Below are 24,671 nucleotides of genomic sequence, written 5' to 3' on the forward strand. Positions count from 1 at the left end.
CAGCATTAAAAAATATATATTTTTACAAAATAAATGCATTTCAATCAAAATGTATATTTTATTTTGTTATGTCAATATCAGTATAAATTTTCAAGATATACATCATAATATTATATTTACAATCAGATGCGTCAAATTCGATGAGGTTAGAGGTAGACTCATTGTCAGTAGACTGTATCGTGATTGTGAACTAGAAAGATTAAGAATTTCATATCTGTACCGTATTGAAGACTGGTTAAAGAATGTTAATGTGAAACCTCTAAAGCTATCTAGACCTTCCTAAGAGAAATTGACATAACAATATATTAAAGACGGTTAAAAAATAATATACATATAAGATAATTGGTTGGTAACAATCGGGAAAAGAATCGCACGAGAATCATACACGATGTCGTTAGTACCGGAGAAAAAGAACAAAGAATTAAATGTGTCAAAAAAACCGAAAAACGAATACACGGTTGACGGCACGTTAAATACTCTCATAAAGAAAAGTATCAGCCGAATTTATAGTTGGCATAAACCTCGCGGAACATGTCTCGACAATTGATTTTAGCTCCAAGTTTTGCACATAGCAAAAATATTCCGGATAACTTTCTATGCAAGCTATATATCTCCTCGGGTGGTGGGCATAATCTATGATTTATTATAGTTGGCACTAAGAATTGGATCCTGCAACACGAAATTAGTATATATTATACGATGGATGCAGAGAAATAGGTCGAACATACCGTTTGGTCACATCTTGGCCGCCAAAATCGTAATACTCATGATTATTGTCAAACACTTGGCCAAGAATCATGACTGCATCCACATGAGCATTCTCCATAATCTGACAATGTAAATTATCGTTCAATTAGAATTGTACATGCAGGAATAGTAATGTTTTAAGATATTAGAGATTATTTAATAGAGATAAGATACCTTGGACTCGTATCCAGTAAGGAACTTCATTTCTTGAGATAACTGTAGGACCTTGTTGCGATTTCCCTTGCTTGCGGCATTAATGACTTCTATATATTTATCCATAAACGTTTTCTCATAAGTCCTGCATGCTCCGAAATCCAATAAAATTAACTGCAAAGATGTATCTATTAGCACTCTCGTGATTAAGTTAGTAACAAATAGATAATTTTTTTTTACTATGCGGAAAACCTGTTTTGTATCGAGATTATAAAAGAAGTTGGACCAATTTGGATCAGTCTGCATATATCGAAATTCGAATAATTCCTTTAGGGTCAGACGCATGATCAGTTCACTTATACGTTGTCTAATTTTAACATCCATATCTGTACATTTGTCAACGGGTATACCTTCTATCATCTCTGTTGTAAATACTTGCTTCGTAGAGAGATCATCTAGAAATTGAATTAGTAGATATTTAAAATATTAAAAAAAAATTGATTCAATACAAAAACCTTTTTATTTATTTACCTATTACTGCAGGCACATAATAATCTGGATACGGCATTATTAATTCCCTATATTTTTTCGTACACTCTGCTTCCCTTATATAATCCACTTCCCATGCCAGTTCCCGTTTCGCAACTTCCACCACATTGTCTATAAACATTCCTTCTGGAAACACATTCCATACCTGCGATAAACACATACGATATTTATATAATATAAAGTTTGTCAGTAAAGTTCACGATATACAATGTTGATTCAAAATATTACCACCTTCATTATGCCTACTAAATTTTCAATATCGCTCTGAATACCCACAGCCACACCGGGATACTGAATCTTTATCGCTACATCTTGTTTATTCAATAATGTACCACGATGCACTTGTCCTAAGATATATAATTAAATCATCTCTAAATCACAGTATTATATTATTATGAATAATATAAAAAGCATCAATATATACCAATGGATGCTGCGGCGAATGGTTTTTCCTCAAAATACGCCAATTTATTTCTCCAATTGTGTCCAAGTTCGTTAGCTAACACTTTCTAGAAGGAATTGCAGATATTAAGAAATTCCCTTTTAATCTGTACATTTGCATCATTTACCTCTACTTGCCACGTTGGCATAAAATCAGCGCTTTGTCTGACTCTTTCAAAGACCTTTTGCAATTCGGGACTTATAATAGTATTATCTTGGATGCTTAATATTTGACCGATCTTTAAACCTGCACCTATATTATGAGGTAAATTGATATAATTCTCATATATGCATAGATACGTATGTATAATGCAGTTATATGTATTGTATACCTTACCTCTCACTTTGCACAATGTTGAAACTATTCTTTCTGCATTAGCTTTAGTAAGAAACATACTGTCAACCGTATCCCCAATACTCTGCTCCTTTAATCCTAATGTCCTTCGTGTATATTCTGCAGCAGTACCAAGCCCAAGGCTAATACCTAAGGTACCGAAACTTACCATTCTTTGCAATCTTGTAGAAGGAACTTTTCTTTCTCTGGCAGTAGGTGATAGCTGTAACATAAATAAAATAATAATACACAGATACACATACCAATTTAATAAGAATATATATAAAAAGATATAATAAATAAAAGTTTATTTTTCGATACTTACACATTGCTTTGGTCTAACTAATAATTTAGTTTTTGGCTTTTCTATAGAATTCATTTGCGTATCTACATCTTCCTTTTCATGTACTTTAATTATAGAGGAATGAGCAGAACTTGCTTCAATACTGTCTTTAGTATTCTTCTCATATTCCAATTCCAATTTCCTCAAGATTTCTTTATCTTTCTCAGAGAATTCTATGTCAGGTATCTCTAGTTTGGTAATGGTCTTGATCTTTTCCTTTACACTCATATACTTTTTCGTTGCGTTATTTTGTATGCCTGTTAAAGGCTCTTGAGTTATAGACTTGTTAGTATCGTATTTTGGTAATGTGTGTGTGACATCTTCGTCAATAGGCAATTCTTTTGGATCTTTCGCAGTATCGTAGACATATAGCTTTGTTTCCTTCTTAGGGATATAACCATTATTTTTTATATCCAAAGTTTGACTAGCTGTTATCTTAATATATTGTTTAATACCTTCCTCAACCACGCTTATACGTTCGGTTACTTCTTTCAAGTCTCTCATTATCTGTCCCTGTAGAAAAAACAATCTTTGTAAGAGGCAACATATGTAAGATGACACATCACTTAGGTATCAATCGCAAGACTTACAGGAACCTTACTTGGCTCTATATTATTAAATTTTTCCCCTGCAGTTTGCAGACACTTCTCAGGTAAATCTTTTAAACTGGAGTGTTTGATCCTATATCCGATTGTATGCTCTTGATGTTTTATCAGAGCATTTGTAACACTTTGTACTCCCTTAAATACACCAAGTAGATCGGAAACTTTGGATCGAGGCATTTCTGAACAAAAAAAAGTGAATAATAATGAATTTTTTGCTATTATAATATAAAATAGCTTTTTTGATTTGATAGCTTTTAACAATAATAATAATCATATACAATATGAATCCTGTATGTCTTCGTTCGTGGAACCGGGCATTAAGGTTATATTATATCGTAATGACATGAAAAACACAAATTTAGTATTTTGATATAGAGACAAATGTAACTTATCGATGTAGAATATGTAGATTATGAAAAATAATTTATCTATAAATAAAACAATTAGAAATAACATTTTTTGTGCATTATTGTACCAACGTGTCTCGGTGCCTGTGATCACTGATCGTATCATATCATAGGATTGCATCATACATGAAATATAATTCAGCAGCACTATAAAAGATATATATATATATATATCTTACAATTTACGTTTCCATACAGAAATAAATGTATTTTATCTTTTTTTATTATTATCTTATTAGAATAACACAATCTTTTTAGTTGAAATAACATGAATAAACAACAAACTTTAAAAATTGTTTTATTTGCTTTACATACATCTTTATTTCATCGGCGCTCTTCGTATAGAACTCTTTCTTTCTCTATTTAAGAAAATTTAGAGAAATTTCACAATTCCGCTAATGTGTGTTTCCACCTTATATGTATATCAATAATAATTATATGTACGAATTTAACGCGATGTTTTACGCAGATATCACACCGGATGTATTCGACCGTATTAAACATCACAGGAAAATTATTCTCACACAATATAATATTATTGCTATATATATGTAATATATATATATGAATTCTTTAAGAAAATTATCAAGTGCCTATTATTATCTCCTTAAATATAGCTTTATACAATACAAGCACTACACGAAACCTATATTTTTTATTTTTAGATATATGTATATATACATGATTATTTATCTCTCGTTGTACCTTTATATCTTAATACTCTACAAACATAAAAAATTTGTTTATACATTTTATTCTAATAGCTTTGGGATGGCAATTCTAACGATCTTCTTCCGAAGGAAAGTTAGCATTAATATCTATAGATCTTACGTGACTGTTATTTTATTTCGTGAATTGCGAGTCTCTCAACAAATTAAACTGATACACATATATAATCTTTACATGTCAAATTGGATTTCCACGATAATTGTCATCAATCTTAAGCGTATGTTGATTATTAACACATATGTGAACATTTATATATATATTAGAGATATATTCAGATACAAAAATCCTTGGGTATCGTAAAATTGATCAGACTTTCATAGGAATACATGTATTGAATGAATCATGAGTTTAAGCACTTCTGACTCTACAAACTGTTAAATATTTTCAAAGTCCGGTAACACCGTGACAAAGTCACCCTTTCCAGTCTTTATATTATAATTATAGAGCTTTAAAATAATTATAGGCTTTAAAAAAAGCCATTTTATAACGGAATATCCGGGATTAAATGACATTTGGCTGATCTGGAATAAGCGAAGCAAAAAACGAACTGAAGAAGGTCCACGTAAAAGCGAGAGCGCCTGGTCGTTGTTCCTCGTTCTCCTCATTGGCGTTTGTTCGTGCTTCCGGTTGCACGGTTGGCACTTGAGCATTTTGCTGTTGCGGCACAGCCTGAGGACCCACTACTTCATTCTGCAACACTTGATTATTGTTGTCTGCGCGTCCATTGTTATTCTCAGCCAATAAGATTGGTTGTACCCTGAAGAAACCGCCTTGATATCTATAACGGATATCATCGTGTTACATCTAACAATTTTCAGACAAGTTCAGAGAAAAACATATTCATAAAAAAAACATATATATATATATATATATATATGTATATATATGATTAATTGTGGATATGACAAAGAATATTAGGGAACTGACTCACAGATATATCGCAAATCCCAAAAACGTGACGATGAGGAGCCTGAGAGGGGACGAATAGAAATACACTATACCAAATAGAACGACGATCCTAGACAACATGTAAAAGAAATCCAACCAGTCGCGATTAAACGCGGCATCATCGCCCGCACCGTTATTTCCCGCATTGATCTCGGCTGCGTCTTGAGCCGCTGGTTGGGGTTGTTCGTCGCCAACATTGTTGTTATTGTTGGTTGTGTACGTATGTTGAGCTGTATCGTTTGTATTAATATTCATTTGCTGCAGGTATGGAATACTGGCTTGTAACTGTATTCCTTGCGCTGCCATTCTGCAAAAGAATATTGCAACATTTATGCATCTTTCATATCTCTTACAAAAAGTTCCAAGAGGCAGCTACACTTACAGTTGCATATACTGTGTAAAATAATGCGTGTACGCCTGTTGCATCCAGGCTAATTGTTGACTATTTCGAGGATCGAGGTACTGCTGCTGTAAATATTGTTGATGCTGAGACGCAGTAACATTAGCATTCTCGTGACTTTGATTTTGAACATTGTTACTTCTGATGTGAGTGTGTCTTGTTGCAGACGCAGTATCCACATTGTTATCAGTCGATTGATTCTGATCCATAGCTTTCGCAGCACACATTTTTTGTGGGGTACAGACTAGATGAACGGTATACGCTTGATCCTCCGAACCATCGCACTGTCTCAATATATCTTTCAATTGTGCAGAATCATTTAACAATTGACCGGAATAAATTAATTTCTGATGTGAGCTTTCCTACAAATGACAACAAAAACTTAGATCAATTGCATATCTTTAAAAACTTTTGTAATACACCGTAATACAATAATAGCAAATAATTATAGCATTAATAATAAAATACAAAAATTTTGAACTAACAACAAGGTTTAGAGATTTTTAAATTATTTGGGAAATTAAAGGCACTTTTGTAAAATGTATATAGTCATTGGTATTGCGATATATATCTAGTGCAGCTCAATGGGCACCTACTGAGTTGTATCGGTAAAGATGAATAATATTTTAACAAAGATATCATATCTTTTTATACAATCAACGAGCTCATAAATACTTCCATCTAAACACATGATATATTGTCTTTCCTTCAAACAGCACAGTTCTTAGAAAGAGAGTTATGATTACAGCTAGATTACTGATAATTTTGTAAAAAGAATATTAATCTGAATATAAAAGTAAGCCAAGTCTCTTTTCTATTAATTTTAATGTAATTAACTGAGAATTATTCTGTAGGATTCTTGCATCTATGTAGGAAGCATTTAAACGTTTCGATTATCATTGTTTAAATTTAAATATGATATCACGGTCACCTTTAATGGGCGTAAAGAGAAACAAGGGAGAAAAGAAAAAAAAAGAAAGAAAGACAAAAAGCAAAGAGAAACGCACGCTGCTTTCACTGGGCGGAAACGATTACTTTCACGCGACTTACTGGCTTGCTGGGATAAACCTCGGACAGGTATTCCTTCAAACGGCCAATGGTCCAGCCGAGATCGCATTTGACCACCTGGTCCTTGATCTGCTGATTCGGTGCTTTTATTATGAGATTAACGGCGGCGTCTGCCATCCTTTCAACGTGTCACAGCCAGTCCGAGACTCCGAGGTCAGCTGTTGGCGTAGTACGGAACAGCGATTGTCAAAATTCTTGCCGTCTCGTCGTCGTTTACGTTCTCGTCGCCGGAGAGACGGAGAGACGGAGAGACGGAGATGGAGATGGAGATGGAGATGGAGTCGGAGTCGGACTAGTCGAAGTCGACGATGTCGATCGCTCCCTTTCCTGTCGATATTGATAGAGAGTAGAGAGCTCACGCTAATCTTTAATTTGCAAGGCAACGTTCTGTCGACCGATCGTGCACAACCACCGTCAAATGTCATCTGATATCACTGAAACGCAACCGTGTTCGTATGCATGAATGCATTACACACACCTTCGCATGGAATCGTTGGAATTGCGATTTGGCGATCGCCCATTGGTCCGAGATTACGCGCGTTCGCTCGTGCATGGCTTATGCAAGAATTATGCCGAGTTTCCACGAGAGCTGCGTTCCGAAAGTATGTAAAAACATCTCATATACAAACATGTAATACATAAAGCGTTTGCGCAATGTTGAAGCGAAAATTGAAACTGATTGAAGGAAAATAGAAAATTTTAATGAACGTAGCAAAAAATCAATTATTTCTAACCATTTCTAATCATTATTACTTAATTCAAATTCGCAAAATGTAACTGTTGGAAATTTGATTTAACTTGTCTTAATTCGAATGTGTTTAGGAAACAAACATGGAGGTGCATGGAGATCGGACTGATTGGAGGTTAATAGGTTATGGTTATAGAATCAAATCGTAATCAAATTTAACCGCTTCTCTCCTCTAGTGTTTGTGCGAACAAAATGTAGGTATTAAAACTATTCTCTTTTATTTTGTGCGTGAAATTAAGATGTGAGATTAAGATCCTGTAACATGAGGCATTTTTACAAGAAAGGAATAATGTTTTTATTCGTTTTTATTCACAGGATTCCATCTAAATCTAAGAGAAGCGAATCTAGACGTTCATCGGTAAGTTTATACAATCACATGATTTTATAGCTTCTAGCTCATTTTTCAGATCAGAAAGCTACCTATTTTAATAATATTAATGTATCTTTATTGATGATAAAAATTAATGATTTTTTCTTTATGTTGATTCTTAAGATTCTTAAGCCACGTAAACCACGGCAACCGTTGCAAAATGTTAATTTTGATTCTTCGTCCAATGAGAACAGTCCAGCTGCATCAAAAGTTAAGAGACGTGTTAGTTTTGCGGAGAAAAAACATGTCAAGTAAGTACCTAGTCTTGTAATATTTAGCTACAACTCTCTCTTCTTGCTCTAATACTTTATTCTCTGCAGAGAGTTTTGTCATTCTACTGAACAAGGAACTGTATGGGATAATACGTATGAAGAGCATGAAGAGCATGATTTTAGTTTAAAAGGATCTTTTGTAGTTGATCAAAATGCTCAAGTGGAATTGAAAGAAAACGTATCGTTATGTGCTTCTAATAATGACTGTATACATATTCATTCTGAAAATAATTCATGTTCAAATAACACCTATCTAGTAAATAATCAATTTGCACAAGAATCTGTCGCACCAACTAATGAAGAAGATGACGATACAAGCTGTGAGTTAGATTTCGCTAATCCAGTCAAATCCACAGAATTATCTAATATATCTCAAATTGGAAATGCTGCATTGGCAAATAAGTCTCATGTATTTAAAGATCAAGCGGTATCAAGCGGTATTGTTGCGTATAGCGACACAGATGAAGAATCGCCTGATAAAGAATCTCAAGCTTGGCAAACTGTAATGACAAATAAATCTCAAACATCTAAAAATGTAAAATCAAGCAGTATTACTATATATAGAGATGAAGAAGATTATGCGGATAATGTTGCCAATAAATGTTATTCCAAATCGTGTTCTAACAATGTTAACTCTGAATTGGACGAGGCACATGTCCAGGATTTGTCTATGGAGTTAACTGCACCGATACCTGCATTTTTATCATCGTCATACGCAGAAGAACAAAAGCGTAATAATATAAATAATTCAGATACAAATTATACTACTAATTGCAATAATGTATCAATGGAAATTACCGAGGCTATACCAATATCTGCAAAGTCTATTGCTTCTGATTTAGGAATTGCCGAACAAGTTCCGACAATATTACAAAATTGTGAAAATACCAAATGGGATGCTGCCAACACTCACAACACAACAGCTATGAACCGTGCCAATGATTCAATGGTATTAACGTCTGTAATACAGCCATTTACAGATGCTACAGGCATTGACATATGTCGCACAAGTAATACAGCTTTCGATACTTCAATGGGAATTAGCAGTGCATCATTTGAAATGTATGAAGAAAATGTCTGTGACGAAAATAGTAAAAGAAAGGATCAAACTGATAAAACAGAGATTTTTAATGATGTATTAATGGACATGACGAAGCCAGTAAGTACCATCTTGTTTTCAAGTGTTTATAATAAGGAGAATTCTAGAATGGACGAACCAATATCCAGAGATGATAGAACTATGTTCTTCCATAATGTATCCATGGAAATGACTAAGACAGTATCCACAAAAAACAAACAAGAAGCTGCTTATACAAACACTGGTAAATCATTATCTGAAGAGAATGCACATGGTGGAGAGGATGCAAATACGTCGATCTGCTTTAACGAAGGAACTAAAATATTGTACAAGTCTATGGAGCTTACTGAAGCTGTTCCAGCTCCTTTGCATTATGAAAGAATGTTTCGTGCTACGCACGTTGCGCGATCTTTAAATAAAAGTACATGTGAGGAGTATAAGAATGATGCATCAATGGAAATAACGAAATCAGTAAATATGTTACCTTTAAACATTGGCAAAGAGAATTTAAAAATTGGTGAATCGAGATCGAAGGATGATAAAACTATGCTCTTCAATAATGTATCCATGGAAATGACTGCAGCAGTGTCATCAAGAAACCAAAACGAAATTACTCAGCCAATCATTTGTAAATCAATATCTAAAGAGAATAATGGAGAAAAAGATACGAACGATTCAACCTGCTTTGATGAAGGAACCAGATTGTTGTGTAAATCTATGGAATTTACCCAAGTTGTCCCGATTTCTTTGCACGATGAGAGAACATTTAATACTACCCACACTACACGATCTACATTTTCCCAAACATTACCAAAAACAACTTCATTGCCTGCTGAAAATTCTGCGGGAGTAGCATTCCAAACTGACACGGCTGCAAATAAAACAATTCAAGATATATCAATAGAATTTACTGCTGCAGTGCCATCAACATTACAACTTATGCAAGACGTGAAAGTAAATCAAACAGAAAATTTAATTATTTCTAAAAATGATGAATTCCAACATCTAATGGCAAATAATAATCGAACAAAATCTAACAAAGGTGCAACAAAAGTAAATTTTACAATTTCAAGGGAAATTGTGGAAGCAGAGAATATTAGACCCAATGAATTATCTGACGATGTCGTTACTCAGTCTCCACTGGTTAATTTAGATCACTCTTTAAATGCGAACTTTGAAAATGCCAGCGGGAAAAAAAGAATGTCTGACGCAAGTGAAAGATCGTATCGAAAAAGAGTTCGCAGTTCTTTTATGGAAGTTCAATCTTCTCAGGAGAATGATATACATTCACTTCCGAGTGCTAACCCTAACTATGTAAATGATATCGAACGTAATGAGTGTTTTGTAAAGGATATAGCGGATCACACGCAGGTATCTGACTCAAATTTCAGGGATAGTCTAAACAAGATTAACGAACATAGTTTTTTAAAGAAAAATTTGTCGAACAACAGTCTCACAGAGCTACAATCGATTACACCGCCATCAACGCTCTATTTGGACAACGAGGAAGAAAATTCTTCCAAATTCCACGAAATTCAGCACGAACTTCAATCGTCGATCATCACTGATATACCAGTCAATAATACTTCTGACCGATTAATAATAAGTAACGTAATAGAATCCAAGGGTCTAGAAGAGGAGCTAATAAATATTGAAAATAATCAATCGGAAGATTGCCATAGAAGCACTGCAGTAGATAAAACTGATGACAACCAGAAAACTAATTACCAAACGATGACAAAGGCAATTATTAATGACAATCAACCTAATAAATCAAATTATTATACGACAAAGAATATTAATGAAGAAAGCACATTGTCAATGAATTCTAAGAATGGAAAGGCTCTAACAGTACAAGATATTAACCATTGTAGAGAAATTGAAGTAACAGATGAAGCTCAAGTAGATGAAAGAGAACATACCCAAAAGAGAATAAACAAAGAGGCAAAGCTGCAGAATAATATTAAAAAGAGAGAACAATATTCGGATAATAAAAGGCAGGAGAAGTGCAGTGATCATCTTGAAGGTACAGGAGCAGTAATTGAGGATTCTGAAGAAGATTCTGAAGAAGGCAGAAAAAATTTAAATGATGAAGTGAAACAACAATGTATGGAACAAAAAAACGAATGTGCAATTAAAAAGCTCGTAACGGCACAATATAATACGATTGAGGATGTTGAAAATGGATCTTTGACCGAACAAAATCCGTTTTTAACACTATCGCAAAAATTAGAAACGCATGCCGTAAGGTACATATATATTTTTATTATATCTTCTTCTATCGAAAAAGATTAAAGGGACCTAATGTTATTTCGTTATAGGGAAGATTGCATTTGGAATGTATATTATAAGAATATCGATAGGAAAATGATCGTTTTTGGTTTCATGTCAAATTCATTATTGATAGCGACATTCTTGTCATATGATTTTAATGACTCCGAAGAAAATTTAATTAAAGAAATCAAGATTATTTCTCGCGTTTCAGGTAATTATACAAATATTAATTAAAAGATAAAAAATTACAATAATTTTAATCTTATGTCTTTTTGTGATAGATGACTCAGGAATATTAATAAGGATAGTTCACAAATTAATTCTAGAGAAAATAAACGCGGAAATACTTACAAAATTGTATAAAACTCATCAGGACATTCTTCCGATGTTAAATTTCATTTCACAAGATGTGAAATTAGCGATGGATTTCATGTTCGATTTGAGGCGTTTGGATGACCTGAACTTAATGGAGATTACTTATGACGAGTAATAATTTACAAATTTACATCAAATCGTGTCATATTACGTTACACTATACACGACATAATTATTTAAAATATTATAATCAACATACATATATACATCGACTTGACAAAATTGTAACAATTTGTTTATTTTAGAATTTCGTTCGTCTCTCGAAGCAAACGGATGGACATTATATTGAGAGTTACGATCAAAGTTAAACAGTTTGATAAACTCACTTCGAATGATATCAGTCTTCATTGTCTACTGGGTGGAATAAAGTAAGTTCACAAAGAGATAGCTTGAATATAATAATTTAAAAATTCGATGAAATTGTTTTTTTTTTTTACAGAGAAACAGACATTAAAAATTTAATTAAAAATGTAAAAAGAGACCATAAGTTCCTACGGAGGTATATGAACGATGTCAAGGATTATATTGATATAATAGAAGAGACTCAAATAATCTAATCTAATAATAATCTAATGACCGAGAATGAAAAGGCTGCTGATTGAGATTTTGATGAAGATATCGTTGTTTTCTTGCAATATTCAAGTTCAAGTTAGAAATAAAATAAATTTTTTAATGATTAATATTGTAAATAATCGTGCAATCATTCATATTCGATGCCATAATAACGTTTTTCTTATTTTTATATTACTATGTAAGTTGTATAACAAAAACACAGTATGCAAAATTGTTTAATACAATGCATAAAAAGTTTACAATATAAATAGAATGTATAATATATATAATCGTATAAAAATGTTTTCTATATATAACTAGTATGATTTTTCTTATACTTTTTTGTGAACCAATTAAGAAATTAATCATGGTAATATTATAGTTTCCCATGCTTTTGTTTACAAATTCCTTAATTAAATTTTTTTGTCAAAAACTCTAATGAGGCGTAATGCATCCTCGACATACTTTTCGTATTATACTATAACGTAACTGTATTGTGAGCAGACATAAAATTGCGAAGCAGAGAGGTCAATCAACTAGTTCCAATACAGCCGGTTCAGAGAATACAGCTTTTTGTGCAAGCACACAATCCTTGGACAGTATATCGTGCGAACGATCGTCTTTCGCGGAATCTTATGACTTTCCGTGGCGATCTTGAAAAACACTCGCCGTTCACAACCAAGCATTAGTAATGAACTTTGATCGTGGGATCGAATAATCTGAAGCTGCAAAACAATTTTATTATAGTTATTATTTTTATTTAACCCCAACCTTTCGTATTGATTAATATTCTCTAAAATTTACTGCATTCATATTTTTATTATTTTTCCAAGTCAAATAAATCTTGTTTTTTGAGAGTACAATATTAAAAATATCGTACTCTAAGCAATACTAATTTAATAATGATAGTATAGAATGTGCTTTAACTTTTGGATATTATTAATTTCTTAAAATATCTAAGATTAAATAACAGATTCATTAATTCGACTTGATGACGACAAATATAAATCATCGTCCTGACAATTCGACCATGGATTTTGGTATATATATATATTTTTTTTTTTTCAAAATCATCAATTTTAGAAGGACCTAAACCTATGATCGAAATGTCTTGGCGATTAATCTAACCAAAACCAAATGGTTGAATTGTCAGGACGATGATTTATATTCGTCGCCAGTTAAGTCGACTTAATGAATCTGTAGTTAATCATCTTAGTTAATCATCACTGGCACTAGCAATATACTATCTATCTTTGTTATCTAAGATGAAATTCCTTATATACAAGCACCGTTTTCTTTCCTGATTTGCATACAATAAAACTTTAAATTCGGACTATCAATCGTGCTGTTACTTTATTTTTTCGTTACGATATAAGGAACTTTTGCCATTTTCGTTAGAAAGTCAATTAAGACAATTCTAATTGTAAAATTACAAGAATTAATTTTGTAATATTAAAGTATCACGATTTTGTGGGATATCGAATTTTTATGCTGATTTTTAGACAATGTTCAATTTCTGGCGTGTTATAAACATCTCGAGCTTGTTAAAGAAGTTGGACTTTCTTTCACTGCGACTATGCCAGTCTCTTGCTACAGCGTGGGCGTAGAGGCCCGGTTTTACGTGATTTCGTAATGACGATGGCAAACAGATTTCCAGTATCAAAAGGCATTTCGTGAGGATCCTGAAGACCTTCGGGGCCCCCTACCATTCTACCTATCTACCTACCTACTCTCTCTTTCCTTCTCTTTCTCGTCCGCTTCTGCTTGATCTTCTTTCAGATTCTCATGCATACGAAAACAGCACATGCGAGGATCATTTGGTACTACTTTTCATACTTTTCGCGGATACATTAATAATTAGATGGAAAGACGTGTCATTTCATGTAAGTGGAAAATACAAGGATTTTTATTTTACAAAAGTATTTTCTTATTAGCCGAATTGAAAAGTTAAGAACCTCTTAATTATCTCCTCTGATTAATCAAGTTCGTTGACGTTTTTAGAATATTTGTCAGAGTTTTTGATATGCCAAAATTCAAGATTTTGAAAATGTGTTAGAAAAAACGTCGCTTTTAAGGGGTTTCTCTTTTTCCAGTGGTTCATACGACGACGACGACATCATCGTTGTCATTCTCGTTGTTGTTCTCATTGTCGCTGTTGTCAATCGTGACGATACCTGCTCCAGCTCCGGTGGAGAGCCGGTACGGAGAGCGCGACTATGGCAAGTGGGCGTAAGGGCCGGGAGAGAGAACGTCGTCCCGTGTTCCATACATGGCTATGCTATGTGGAAACCAAGAGACACAGAGAGGCGGACGGACCGACATGGACCGGGGGAGTCCCCACCGTGTGGACGGTGGAGGCGACGTTTTCTCGTCTCTCGAAGCGGTTGCCGAGCATGCTCTTGACGCACATTGCTTCGCAGCACGCATGTCGTACAATCATTCGTACGATCATCCTAGTATTATTGTTCGAGCATTCGTGTCACCGCACGCTTCCTTCGAAGATGCGATGCCCGTTGATCCACGTGATTCGATGAGAGTTCACGTCCGATGAATTACGTGTATATATATATATGTGACAGTGTATATCCTGGTGAACGGATTTCAACGATCATCATTGGATGTTGAGATCGCCAATTTGTGCTATTAACGGAGATTACTAGCGGAAAGAACTCGCGACAATTATGCGACAATATCGCGAGGGATAAAGTACTGAAGAGTAATCAGGGTCGAGCTTTTAATCATCGCAATATCATCAAAGGTGACAGGACATAAGAAAGATCTTGCAGAATTTCGAAGAAGGGATATGATACCAGGAAACGTCCGAATTCTCGAGGATTGATTCTCTTCATTGATATAGTAGAGATTACACGATGCACTCGCAAACACTTGACCGGCGTGGGTGCTACTGGGTTCCTCCTTCGCTTTGAGACCGAGGTCAGGTGTGGGAGGGTGCAAGGGTTGGCAACACGCTCGAGACTGGCACATTATACATTAGAGGTACGTATTTTCTCTTCAGCGTTCTCCAATCATAATGTAGTCATTCATGAATATCTGTCTTTCCTACACAAGAATATTTAAATTAACATTTAAATAAAACATTTCCATTTTTTCTGTAACAGATGCTCTCATAAAATAGATATACATTTTATACTTATGGGCTACATTGCGATGAAACAAATGTTTATAATATGAATATATTTTTATATTGAGCGAAACTTTTACGATACGTACATTTATATCCGACAAACAAACTCGTCATCTTTTTGCGTTCAATCGCAAGCATCCTTCTTACAAAACTTTGGTTTTTCTTCTGGCAAATAGAGTGAGTTTTTCAAATTTATCGAGACTCTCCACCATTTCCGTCGTAGGATATTGATACGTCAATATCTCATTCATAATTTCTATCGGACTTAACGGATTGAATTTAAGAGTAATTCTTCGACGCAACGATAACACCTTCTCTACGGCTTGCCGGATAAAATTCAGAGGAATCCCGACAGACATCTTGGCCAAACAGGAGACATCGATATCGCGATCGACGCCGTGATATTTCATTAGTAGATTCTTATAGTACATATAAAGTGTGTTGTAATCGGTGGTAGGCACCATTATAAATTTATCATGGAACTTAATGAAAGCGGCTGTCGCCTTCTGCGGTTCTTCGGACAGCGAAAGAAATAGTATCTGTTGGATAAATTCGTCATATTAATAATAATTATCGTAATGAAAATCAGATTTCATTTATGTGCTCGATATTCTCTCAGTACCAGATATTCTAATAAATCTAGTAATTTATGTTTTAATTCTTATACAAATTTAAATTAAAGTTGTAATAAAACGATAAATGTATTAATTTTTCAAGTAAATATTGATCTGCTCAATCTCTACAGCATTGCGCCAGTAAGTAACAGTATATCTGTTCGGAATCTTCAACACTCTAAATCCTACGTTAACTTGCCGCCACCTACGTCCTCATACGGCGGCCATATATACAGGTAGGAGGTGTTTCATTGATGAGCAACCTCGAGCGATCGAGATGAGAGATCTGAACGACGCAAGAGAAAGAGAAAGAGAGAGTCCCGTGTATGTGACTCGTCGAGGTGGCGGCTATTCATTCATATTAAAGAAAGAACTCAAACGGGAATAACAAGAATTTTACTAAGTGGGCGTTGCTCGATTGCGTATGCTTTGATACAGTCCTCCAATTTAGGAGTGCTACTCCGGAGTTCTCACGATATATATTTCTAATGGCTAAGGATCTTTTTATACGTATTATAGTACGAAGTGTTGAGAATGATATAGATAGAACAATCGCAATATTAATAAAAAATAAATCACATGAGAGAAAAAGAACAATTAAGAGAGTAAAAAAGGATTGTTTTCCAATCTCCCTCTCCCTCCCCCCCCTCTCTCTCTCTCTCTCTCTCTCTCTCTACAGCTTTACCTGGTCGCCCGACTTAATGTCTTTCATTAGTTTAACAAAATAGTTCGCGAATCGCTTGTGTTGAAGGTACTTTTCCTCTGGTGGAACTTTTTTCAACCAAGGTTTCTCGCCAGCATCGAGAAATATTATAGAAGGCGCGTAAACGCGGGCCACTTTAGAGATTATGTCGATGAGCCTCTGTTGCTTTTCCTTGCCCATATATTTATCAGTCAAGACAGGTGCTGATACATCGAAAAGTAACGCGCCAATCTTCGAAAGAAATAAATCAGGAATACATTCTATTTTAATTTATGATATTATTACCATAAATTATTACAAAGAATTAAAAAAAAATTTTATATCTCGTAGTAACATATTTTCAATATCTTTAACATAATAGGTACATGGGAAGATATATACGAGAGAGAGAGAGAGAGAGAGAGAGAGAGAGAGAGGGGGGGGGGAGAAGTCACCTCTGAGCAAATGACATTGGCAAGCGAAGTCTTTCCAGCTCCCGGTAATCCATAGATACACACAGAACGCACGAGCGGTGCAACTTGATGTGTCCCTTTGGAAATTAAAGGCAATATGCAATACTCCAAGACGAGCTGCTTTACCTCTCCGAGCCGATGCTTGAAATCCCGGAACTCGCGACGTGCCTCGTAATTTTGATAGGAGAGATCGCCAAACCAATCATGTAAGAAAATAGTTGGGTAGTTTCTAATGATTTTAGCTCGTAGAAGCTCGCTGAAGAGATCCTCGACGGCCACATCCTCCAAAATGTCCTTCTTCCTCTTCGTCAATATCTGTCCGGTTTTGTCAATATCTGTCATAACAATTAATCAAAATTTCGAATTTTTATTTAAACATATTAGATAATGAGTGCAAAATTCTTAATTAATTAAGTTCTTATCGATTACTTTTGTCCATTGTTGGAATCGTGAATTTCTCTTTATCATGTGCGTGATCCTTCAGTAATGCTTTGTTTAGTAATTCTAGCTCGGCCCTCATCAATTCGTCTACTATCTCCCTCATTTCGAGCTGCAACTCATAACAGAGTTTCTCGGTGATCAAATCCAGATATTCTCGCTCCGAAGCTTTTTCGCTGCGAAAACTCCAGTTTCGAATGAAATCGATGTTTGCTTCTTCCAAGCAGGAGAGAGCATCTGTTTGCGGCATTTTCCGACCAGAAACTTCGCTCTTGATAGGTTCAGCTTTGGGAATTGGTGCCATTTTCTCAGCTCTTCTGCCCTTTGCCTTGGCTTGTTTCTCTTTTTCTAATTTTTCCATTAGATATTCTTGCGGCGTCGAGGTCTGCCCGGTCACTATCAGCACGCTGCCACCAAAATCCGCCGCCGGAAACACATCGTAATGTCCTAACGCGTTGTACCAAACGACGAACCACTCATGAATCTCATCAGTGATGTCCTCCATTAATCCGGGGCCTCTGACTTTCAGGAGCTTTTGAAAATTAGTTGCTTTTTAAATCTTACTCTAATTATTTCTTTATTTGTTTTTTTTTTGTAATTTTATTTTTATCTTTTCCTTCTATTCGTCTTTTTTTCATGTTAATGCAATAAATCAGAAATTCTGTTTGGAAAATTTACCCTTGTACGTTCATCGCTGATCGCCTTCTTCGTGTGTGCGTCGAACACGGGCATCAGAGCACGTCGCCGTTGAAAGTTATCATCATCCTTCGTGATTGTTTTGCGGCATCGCCAGCTTGGTATCGTCATACCCAAAGCTTCCTCGAGACGCGCGATTCGTTTTCTCATAGCTTTTCGAGAGGCATAACGTCGCCACGCGCGTTGTATCGTCACCGCTGACTTGATGTATCTGATGCGATCGATTTTTTTCGGTATTATCTCTCCGAACCTCACTTTTTTATTGTAATCGTATATACGTTTCACTACGAAATTAGCATCAATAATTAATAGGCAATCGTAAAAAAGTTAATAGATATCTGAATAACATTTCTTTTTTTTTTATACGAGAATGCCACTTCAGGGATTTTATTATAATGAAACTATATATATATTTTTGCGAATACCATCTGCACCGTAGCAGCGTCCCTTTCTGGCTCTCTCATGACTCTGTATCAATAATATCGCGCTACGCATAATTCTTTCAGCAGCAAGCTTCGCTTCTCGGGCAGCTTTTTCCTCGGGCGATTCGCGGATTAACTCTACCTTCGAGGGTTGCACAAATTGCACGATGCGCATTCTTCTTCGAGCGGCGCGCGTCTTCAATGTCTGATCTTCCATCTCGGACATACTCTCAATATGTATCTGTGAAAGGCTGCGTTCTCTCGTCTGTGGTACTAGACGATGAAATTTAAAAAATTTATTTAAACTTTTCAATTGAATTTATATAGATTATATTAAAAAATTCAATTAATTCTATTAATACACTAATAGATTTCTTTCAACATCACAAAATTTTGTTAGCGATAAGAAACGATAAACTAGCTACGAACCTTTGTGAGCACTCTCTATCAACTCTTGAATAAACTTTCTGCGTTCCTCTAGACGTTCTCGGCCAGACACCGATGCAAACAGCTCGATGTCGTCCGGCGTGAATTTCATTTGATTCAAAATATCGTCAGGCCATCTGTGCAGATAGTATTTCTTTATAAATTGATGCTAATTGAATGAGCAACGAAAAACGTACTGATAATCCATATAATCGAGCTTCACAATTTCCTTTTTATATTCTAGCATTCGCCCGATGGCACAATCTAACATCTTCTTAATTAACTCTCGTTTCTGTGTCTGGACCATTTGATCGTAACACATGATGAGTCTTCTTACAATATTGCGATATCTATAATACGTTAATTCAAATGATCAATCAATGATTTCAATGAAAGAGATTAATAGCGTTGTATTATTAATTCATATTATATTTAAAATTTTTATTATATATGTGTATATATATACACACACGCGCAAGTGTTCTCACAACACATACCTCAGATATATAAATAACGCCGAATTTAAAGCAGCTCCTTTTTTTAACGGTGTGCTTTCTTGCAGTCTTCGTTCGAGTTCTAACAGCTTTTCCAAGTCACTTCTCGTGATAAGCCATAATTCGTTGTAATAAACGTGAGACATCGAATTTAAATATGCTTTTCACGGATATATATTGTAGAATTTTGTAATTTACACTCGCAATTTGGCAACTTGACATTTCTAAATTGTGATTATCAGTGAGCGGTGTTTAAAAATGAATTTGCGTGCGTCAACTAAAAACAAAATCGAAATTTTATTTTGCAGTATTACTTGTCAGATCGTATGATGAAAAAATATTTTCTGCATGACAGATGATGATAAATGTAATATGCCCAAATATCTCTTTCCAGAATGCCGAAATTATTTCGGGACCTACTCGTCTTAACATTGATAATGACAGCGTCATGTCTCGACGCGACAGAGGACAATGTCACAACAACGACAATGGAAATCTCTACATTGATAGCAGCATCGACGTACATTGATAGTACATCCATGAAAACGACGATCCCCAAGGAAAACGCATTGTCGCCGTTGGCGACTATGACAACACAAGACGATGGCATCTCGAAAAATCTGTCCCACGCATTACCGTCGCCATCGCCGTCGCCATCGCCGTCGCCGTCGCCGTCGCCGTCGCCGTCTTCCTCCAACACTGTATGGGAATGTCCGAATATCACAAAAGCGGGCGTGGAGTGTTCTTGCGATTTTCCACATACGCTCAGATGTACCGGCGATAGAACAGCACTGGAGGTAACTGAAACAACGGCAAAGGCGATTGCCATCATATGTCAATACATGTGACAAATACTATTTATCATATAATAGGCGTGGCAAAATTATTTTTATTTCATAAAGTTTCCTCGGAAAAAATTTAAAAAATACAGGAAGATGAGCTGCAAGTTCAATCTTTATGATATGTTACGCTTCGCAGCACAATCGAGGTCGTTACTTTTTAAGCAACGGTCAAGAAGAGCGTGGGTGGTATAGACTGCCAATGAAATACAAGTCGTATACATATATTATTCAAGAGTCCATTGTGCCCGCTTCTCTTTTCATCCCTTCTCTCTTCTCGATTGCTTGATCTCTTATTTCATATATGTTGCTCGATAGCATCTGTTGTTTTATATTGAATATCCTGTTATCAATTGGGTTTGTTAATATTACACTCATAATGATCTTTTTTTTTATAAATCTATTGAAAGAATATAAAATCAAAAGACGTGGATGTAACTTATAAATTTGAGATAAATGCGGGCACAACAGAAAGAATGAAGAAATTATTTCTATTGTTCCTCTTAGATCATCAGTGACCATTTGAAACATAGTCAGCCGGATACAATATCATTGCTGGATGTGACTGTGACGGGAATCTCTGTGTTGCCGGCACATTTCCTCGAGGATGTCGCACTTCACGGATTAGTCGTCTCCACTGGCGAGCTGCGGCACGTTCATGAGAATGCGTTTACCGCGCTGGCGCGACCGTTACAAGCGCTAGGACTGCCCAGCAATCTCCTAGATTCGGTTCCCACGATCGCACTGTCATACCTGGTCGGTCTAGACCGATTGGACCTGTCTCACAACAAATTAAAGACATTAGAAGCGGACTCGTTTAAGGTACGATTAACTGCGAGAAATTTGCGAAATAAAGTATTTTATAATTTTTACATGAATAGTTCTTTATAAAAAAAGAGACGACTATTCATAAAGAATATAAGTTCATAAAGTTTCGAGAAGATTGATTAAAGAATAACAAAAACATTCTGTTTCAGGGACTATCAAATCTGACTTATCTAGACTTGTGTGACAATCTGCTATCACAATTGTCGCCGCAGGTTTTCCTGACATTACCGGCATTGCGCTCGCTAAGAATGCGTGGAAATCGTCTGAGCGTTTCCGCCTTGTCTGCATTGAGAGGTTTGAAGCGCTTGGAAGAGCTAGATCTGTCAAACAATCTACTGCTGGGTCCAATGGGCCCCAATTTATTGCCACAAATGCCCAAACTACATTTCCTCACAGTCTCAGAAAACGGTCTCGTCAACGTTCAGCAGGGAGCTCTCATGGGTCTCGGAAATCTCACTTATCTGAGTTTGAGTCACAATCAAGTGAGTGTTTGTTTAAAAGTTACAGTTAAGTTGAAGAGAAATTTCAAAAAAAATTATAATTATTTTAAAATTATTTTATTTAAGTTATTAAATGTTGATTCGCAGATTGACGTGTTAGAGGATCATTCGTTTAAGTACCTGTCGACTTTGACGCGACTGGATCTGGCGAACAACCGCATCGTCGCCGTGTCCGGTGCTTCCTTAGCTCATTTAGAGAAATTGATTACTTTAGATCTAACGCACAACTTTCTGCGAGCGTTGACGGCCGATCTGGTGGTGCCATTGAAGAATTTACAGGACCTACGGTTGGATGACAATGACATCACAATCGTAGCAAACGATGTGCTAACGTCAAAGCTGCACCTCAAGAGACTCTCTCTCGCTGACAATCCGTTAAATTGCGACTGCACCTTGCTGGAGTTTGCTAATTGGCTGGCAAACTCCAGCCTGACAGAGGAGGACAAGTCATCGGCAGTGTGCGCGACACCGCCTGTTCTGGAGAACGGCATTCTAACGCAAGTACCGCCAGGCAGTCTGCTTTGCGGCGAGCCCACCCCGCCCATGATGACCCGGGTTGACGCGAGTGCGCCTGTAGCAGGTGCACAACTAAGTCTCAAAGAGTTTCGCTACGACGAGTCGACCGGTATCAATTTGTTATGGCACGTGGAACAGTGCGCTGAACGTTACACTTGCGACTCGCTCATCGTCTATGAAACAATCGGCGACAGCGAGATTCTAACGGAATCTAGCCCGCTGCACTGTGACTCTCGAATGATGCGAGATCCCTGCATCCTGCCAGTCACCATACCAGCTTCCCTCCATCTACAATTGAGTCACAAATACCGTTATTGTGTAGTTTTATTGGTATCTACTGTCTACGACGATGTGTCCCTTGGCCTCGGTTGTAGCGACGTCATCGTTTTAGAGAAGACCCAGCAGCGAGCAGGGACAGAAGATCAGTACGCGGGAGAGGGGAATCCTCGTTCTCCGACGTCCACGCAGATATCTCTTGACTCATATTCGCGGATCACCGGTGTTCACGTAAACGTATCTGATAAGAGCTACTTGCACATCGGTGTAGTTCTCTCCAGAACGACAAAAGACACGAAGACTTTGTCGTCGACCTGCCAACTGTCCGTCATCGTATTTGACGAGGTTTCCACGGTGCATCAACAGAGGCTCAATTGTAGCGCCACATCCGTCATCGACGTGCAAGTATCGTTGCCAGGTTATTACAGGGTGTGCGCCAGTCTGGATGACCTCACCAACGTTATCGTTATGTCCAGCAGCAACTTGGTGGATGATGACGAGAGGTTCCGTTGCGTTGAATTAGTCGAGCAGAGTTACAGCAGGCGGAACGTCGAGGTATTCATCATTATGGCCGTGATTGCTGCAACCGGTGTTCTCCTCGTTATCCTCGCTGTACTCGGGAGAAATCTCGCAAGGCGTCTGCGACACCCGAGGATACAGGCGCAATGCTTCCTGCCGGCTCAGGAGTTTGAAATTACCCATAAAGCTCATTACATCAAACTCCTGGCAACGACAAAAGTTTAATAAGAACGATATTGATGACGGTATTGAATTTAATATTGTTTTCAGAATTAAAAAATGGAGATATAGAAGCAAAACTCACACATTTTTTCTCCTTCTCCGACGAAATATTGAGTTAAGATACGAGTATCATTAATTTATTCTTTATGTTTTACACCCTGCGTTGTTTTCAGACAAAAGTATGTAGCAAAAACTAACTTTAGTTATACATATTTAGTTATTTAAATGTTTATTTTACATTTTTAATTATATGTATATATGATAGAGTTACTTATGTGAATTCTAATTCTCTAAAATGAGGAAAGATATTCTTCCAATTCATTCTGATCTGTACACATATCTGTTGAGATGTTCTTTTCTTTAACTTTGCCAATAATCTTGAAAAATAGAAAAGGATGTAAGTTTTGCTTTTATACGCCTCGAATGTATTTTAAAATTAAAATTAAAGATCATGATCTAGATAAAATATGTATAATATGCAATGTGAGCCAATATAAGCAACTTTATCTACTTTAGCAACTTTATGAGCCTTTATCTACGAGAATAATGCAAAAAGTAATGCAATTGAAGATTTTCTCGACATTTAATGTTTTTATATATTTAATAATTTAGTATAATATAGATTCGACACATGCGCACAGATACAAATGTTTAACTTTGAGGGAAGGTATCTTCTCATTTTGTAACATATACACGCATATATGTTGCATGTGTACTAAAATTCTCTATTGATACATGTTACTGTAAATATGTTATTTTTTATCGTTTTTAATACCCACAAACACGTCGCGCGTACTATTGTACAGTAATAAATATATATATATAATTACTATTATATTATATCTAGCAGTTATTTCGTTTTGTTTACTAAATATCGAGAGGTGCACAAGTGTGCTTCTCGTAGACAAATGAGAGTATGAATAAACATTTGTTTAATATATATATATCTTTGTGCCGCGGTCCTTTTTTCTTTTTTTCCTTTCGATATAAATGTAGGATAAAATATATCATCTGAAATATTACCTCAAGCTCAAGCGGGAGCTAATGTACATTACAATCGCTATTATCATTATGATCAATTATGATTATGAAATCGTTATCGTTCGCGTTATATATCTTTGCACGAAAACACACGAAAATTTTTAAAATAAACACAATATGTAGCGTCATCTTCAAGAGAATCGACCA

General features: G+C 35.8%; 4 protein-coding genes across 10 annotated transcripts; 2 read left to right on the top strand and 2 right to left on the bottom strand.

Moving 5' to 3' along the window:
- Window positions 1–38: 38 nt before the first annotated feature.
- Coq8 (ubiquinone biosynthesis protein COQ8, mitochondrial) lies at window positions 39–3,715 on the bottom strand. 6 transcript variants are annotated; one of them, XM_071722147.1, is made up of 12 exons: window positions 3,652–3,715; window positions 3,158–3,351; window positions 2,550–3,080; window positions 2,228–2,447; window positions 2,019–2,143; window positions 1,874–1,958; window positions 1,681–1,796; window positions 1,432–1,594; window positions 1,153–1,355; window positions 922–1,074; window positions 729–829; window positions 39–669 (listed from the first exon to the last, which is right to left on the bottom strand). In XM_071722147.1, the coding sequence occupies exons 1-12, from the start codon at window positions 3,701–3,703 to the stop codon at window positions 495–497; spliced, it is 2,118 nt and encodes a 705-aa protein (XP_071578248.1). In that variant the 5' UTR covers window positions 3,704–3,715; the 3' UTR covers window positions 39–494. The 6 variants fall into 6 exon arrangements, with proteins under 6 accessions (XP_071578248.1, XP_071578241.1, XP_071578260.1 ...); XM_071722140.1 differs by having other exon boundaries at window positions 1,141–1,355; XM_071722159.1 differs by having other exon boundaries at window positions 1,141–1,355; window positions 3,648–3,712.
- A 146-nt stretch (window positions 3,716–3,861) lies between these two features.
- Window positions 3,862–7,211, bottom strand: Herp (Homocysteine-induced endoplasmic reticulum protein). Its single transcript, XM_071722178.1, has 4 exons — window positions 6,707–7,211; window positions 5,639–6,018; window positions 5,240–5,563; window positions 3,862–5,086 (listed from the first exon to the last, which is right to left on the bottom strand). The coding sequence occupies exons 1-4, from the start codon at window positions 6,839–6,841 to the stop codon at window positions 4,810–4,812; spliced, it is 1,116 nt and encodes a 371-aa protein (XP_071578279.1). The 5' UTR covers window positions 6,842–7,211; the 3' UTR covers window positions 3,862–4,809.
- A 324-nt stretch (window positions 7,212–7,535) lies between these two features.
- Window positions 7,536–12,713, top strand: LOC139783096 (uncharacterized). Its single transcript, XM_071722222.1, has 8 exons — window positions 7,536–7,666; window positions 7,788–7,830; window positions 7,966–8,093; window positions 8,163–11,441; window positions 11,514–11,677; window positions 11,748–11,952; window positions 12,087–12,209; window positions 12,281–12,713. Coding segments are annotated over exons 1-8 (4,062 nt in total). The 5' UTR covers window positions 7,536–7,664; the 3' UTR covers window positions 12,399–12,713.
- Window positions 12,714–13,308: 595 nt separating this feature from the next.
- On the top strand, window positions 13,309–24,427 carry Lrt (Leucine-rich tendon-specific protein). Of its 2 annotated transcripts, XM_071722281.1 has the most exons (6): window positions 13,309–14,276; window positions 14,487–15,390; window positions 20,178–20,580; window positions 21,130–21,444; window positions 21,600–21,932; window positions 22,038–24,427. In XM_071722281.1, exons 3-6 carry the CDS (start codon window positions 20,179–20,181, stop codon window positions 23,484–23,486), a joined length of 2,499 nt encoding a protein of 832 aa, XP_071578382.1. In that variant the 5' UTR covers window positions 13,309–14,276; window positions 14,487–15,390; window position 20,178; the 3' UTR covers window positions 23,487–24,427. The 2 variants fall into 2 exon arrangements, with proteins under 2 accessions (XP_071578382.1, XP_071578377.1); XM_071722276.1 differs by lacking the exons at window positions 13,309–14,276; window positions 14,487–15,390 and adding an exon at window positions 17,369–17,513.
- Window positions 24,428–24,671: the final 244 nt, after the last annotated feature.

This window comes from Temnothorax nylanderi, unplaced genomic scaffold (assembly GCF_030848795.1).
Source record: "Temnothorax nylanderi isolate EJ_2023f unplaced genomic scaffold, tnyl_v1.0 TNYL_tig0008_pilon, whole genome shotgun sequence".
NCBI classification, from domain to species: Eukaryota; Metazoa; Arthropoda; class Insecta; order Hymenoptera; family Formicidae; genus Temnothorax; species Temnothorax nylanderi.

Bases quoted from the DNA above. Each gene is read 5' to 3' on its own strand.
- Coq8 (XM_071722140.1), bottom strand. From the start codon at position 3,703: ATGATGCAATCCTATGATATGATACGATCAGTGATCACAGGCACCGAG. The intron at 3,081-3,157 runs GTAAGTCTTGCG...TTTTTTCTACAG, and splicing joins TAGAGCCAAGTAAGGTTCCT to GGACAGATAATGAGAGACTT. The intron at 1,959-2,018 runs GTAAATGATGCA...AATTCCTTCTAG, and splicing joins TGCCAACGTGGCAAGTAGAG to AAAGTGTTAGCTAACGAACT.
- Herp (XM_071722178.1), bottom strand. From the start codon at position 6,841: ATGGCAGACGCCGCCGTTAATCTCATAATAAAAGCACCGAATCAGCAG. The intron at 6,019-6,706 runs GTAAGTCGCGTG...TGTCATTTGTAG, and splicing joins AGGTTTATCCCAGCAAGCCA to GAAAGCTCACATCAGAAATT. The intron at 5,564-5,638 runs GTAAGTGTAGCT...ATTCTTTTGCAG, and splicing joins TTTACACAGTATATGCAACT to AATGGCAGCGCAAGGAATAC.
- LOC139783096 (XM_071722222.1), top strand. The intron at 11,442-11,513 runs GTACATATATAT...ATTTCGTTATAG, and splicing joins TTAGAAACGCATGCCGTAAG to GGAAGATTGCATTTGGAATG. The intron at 12,210-12,280 runs GTAAGTTCACAA...TTTTTTTTACAG, and splicing joins TGTCTACTGGGTGGAATAAA to AGAAACAGACATTAAAAATT.
- Lrt (XM_071722276.1), top strand. From the start codon at position 17,446: ATGCTTGAAATCCCGGAACTCGCGACGTGCCTCGTAATTTTGATAGGA. The intron at 17,514-20,177 runs GTAAGAAAATAG...ATCTCTTTCCAG, and splicing joins GAGATCGCCAAACCAATCAT to AATGCCGAAATTATTTCGGG. The intron at 21,445-21,599 runs GTACGATTAACT...ATTCTGTTTCAG, and splicing joins TAGAAGCGGACTCGTTTAAG to GGACTATCAAATCTGACTTA.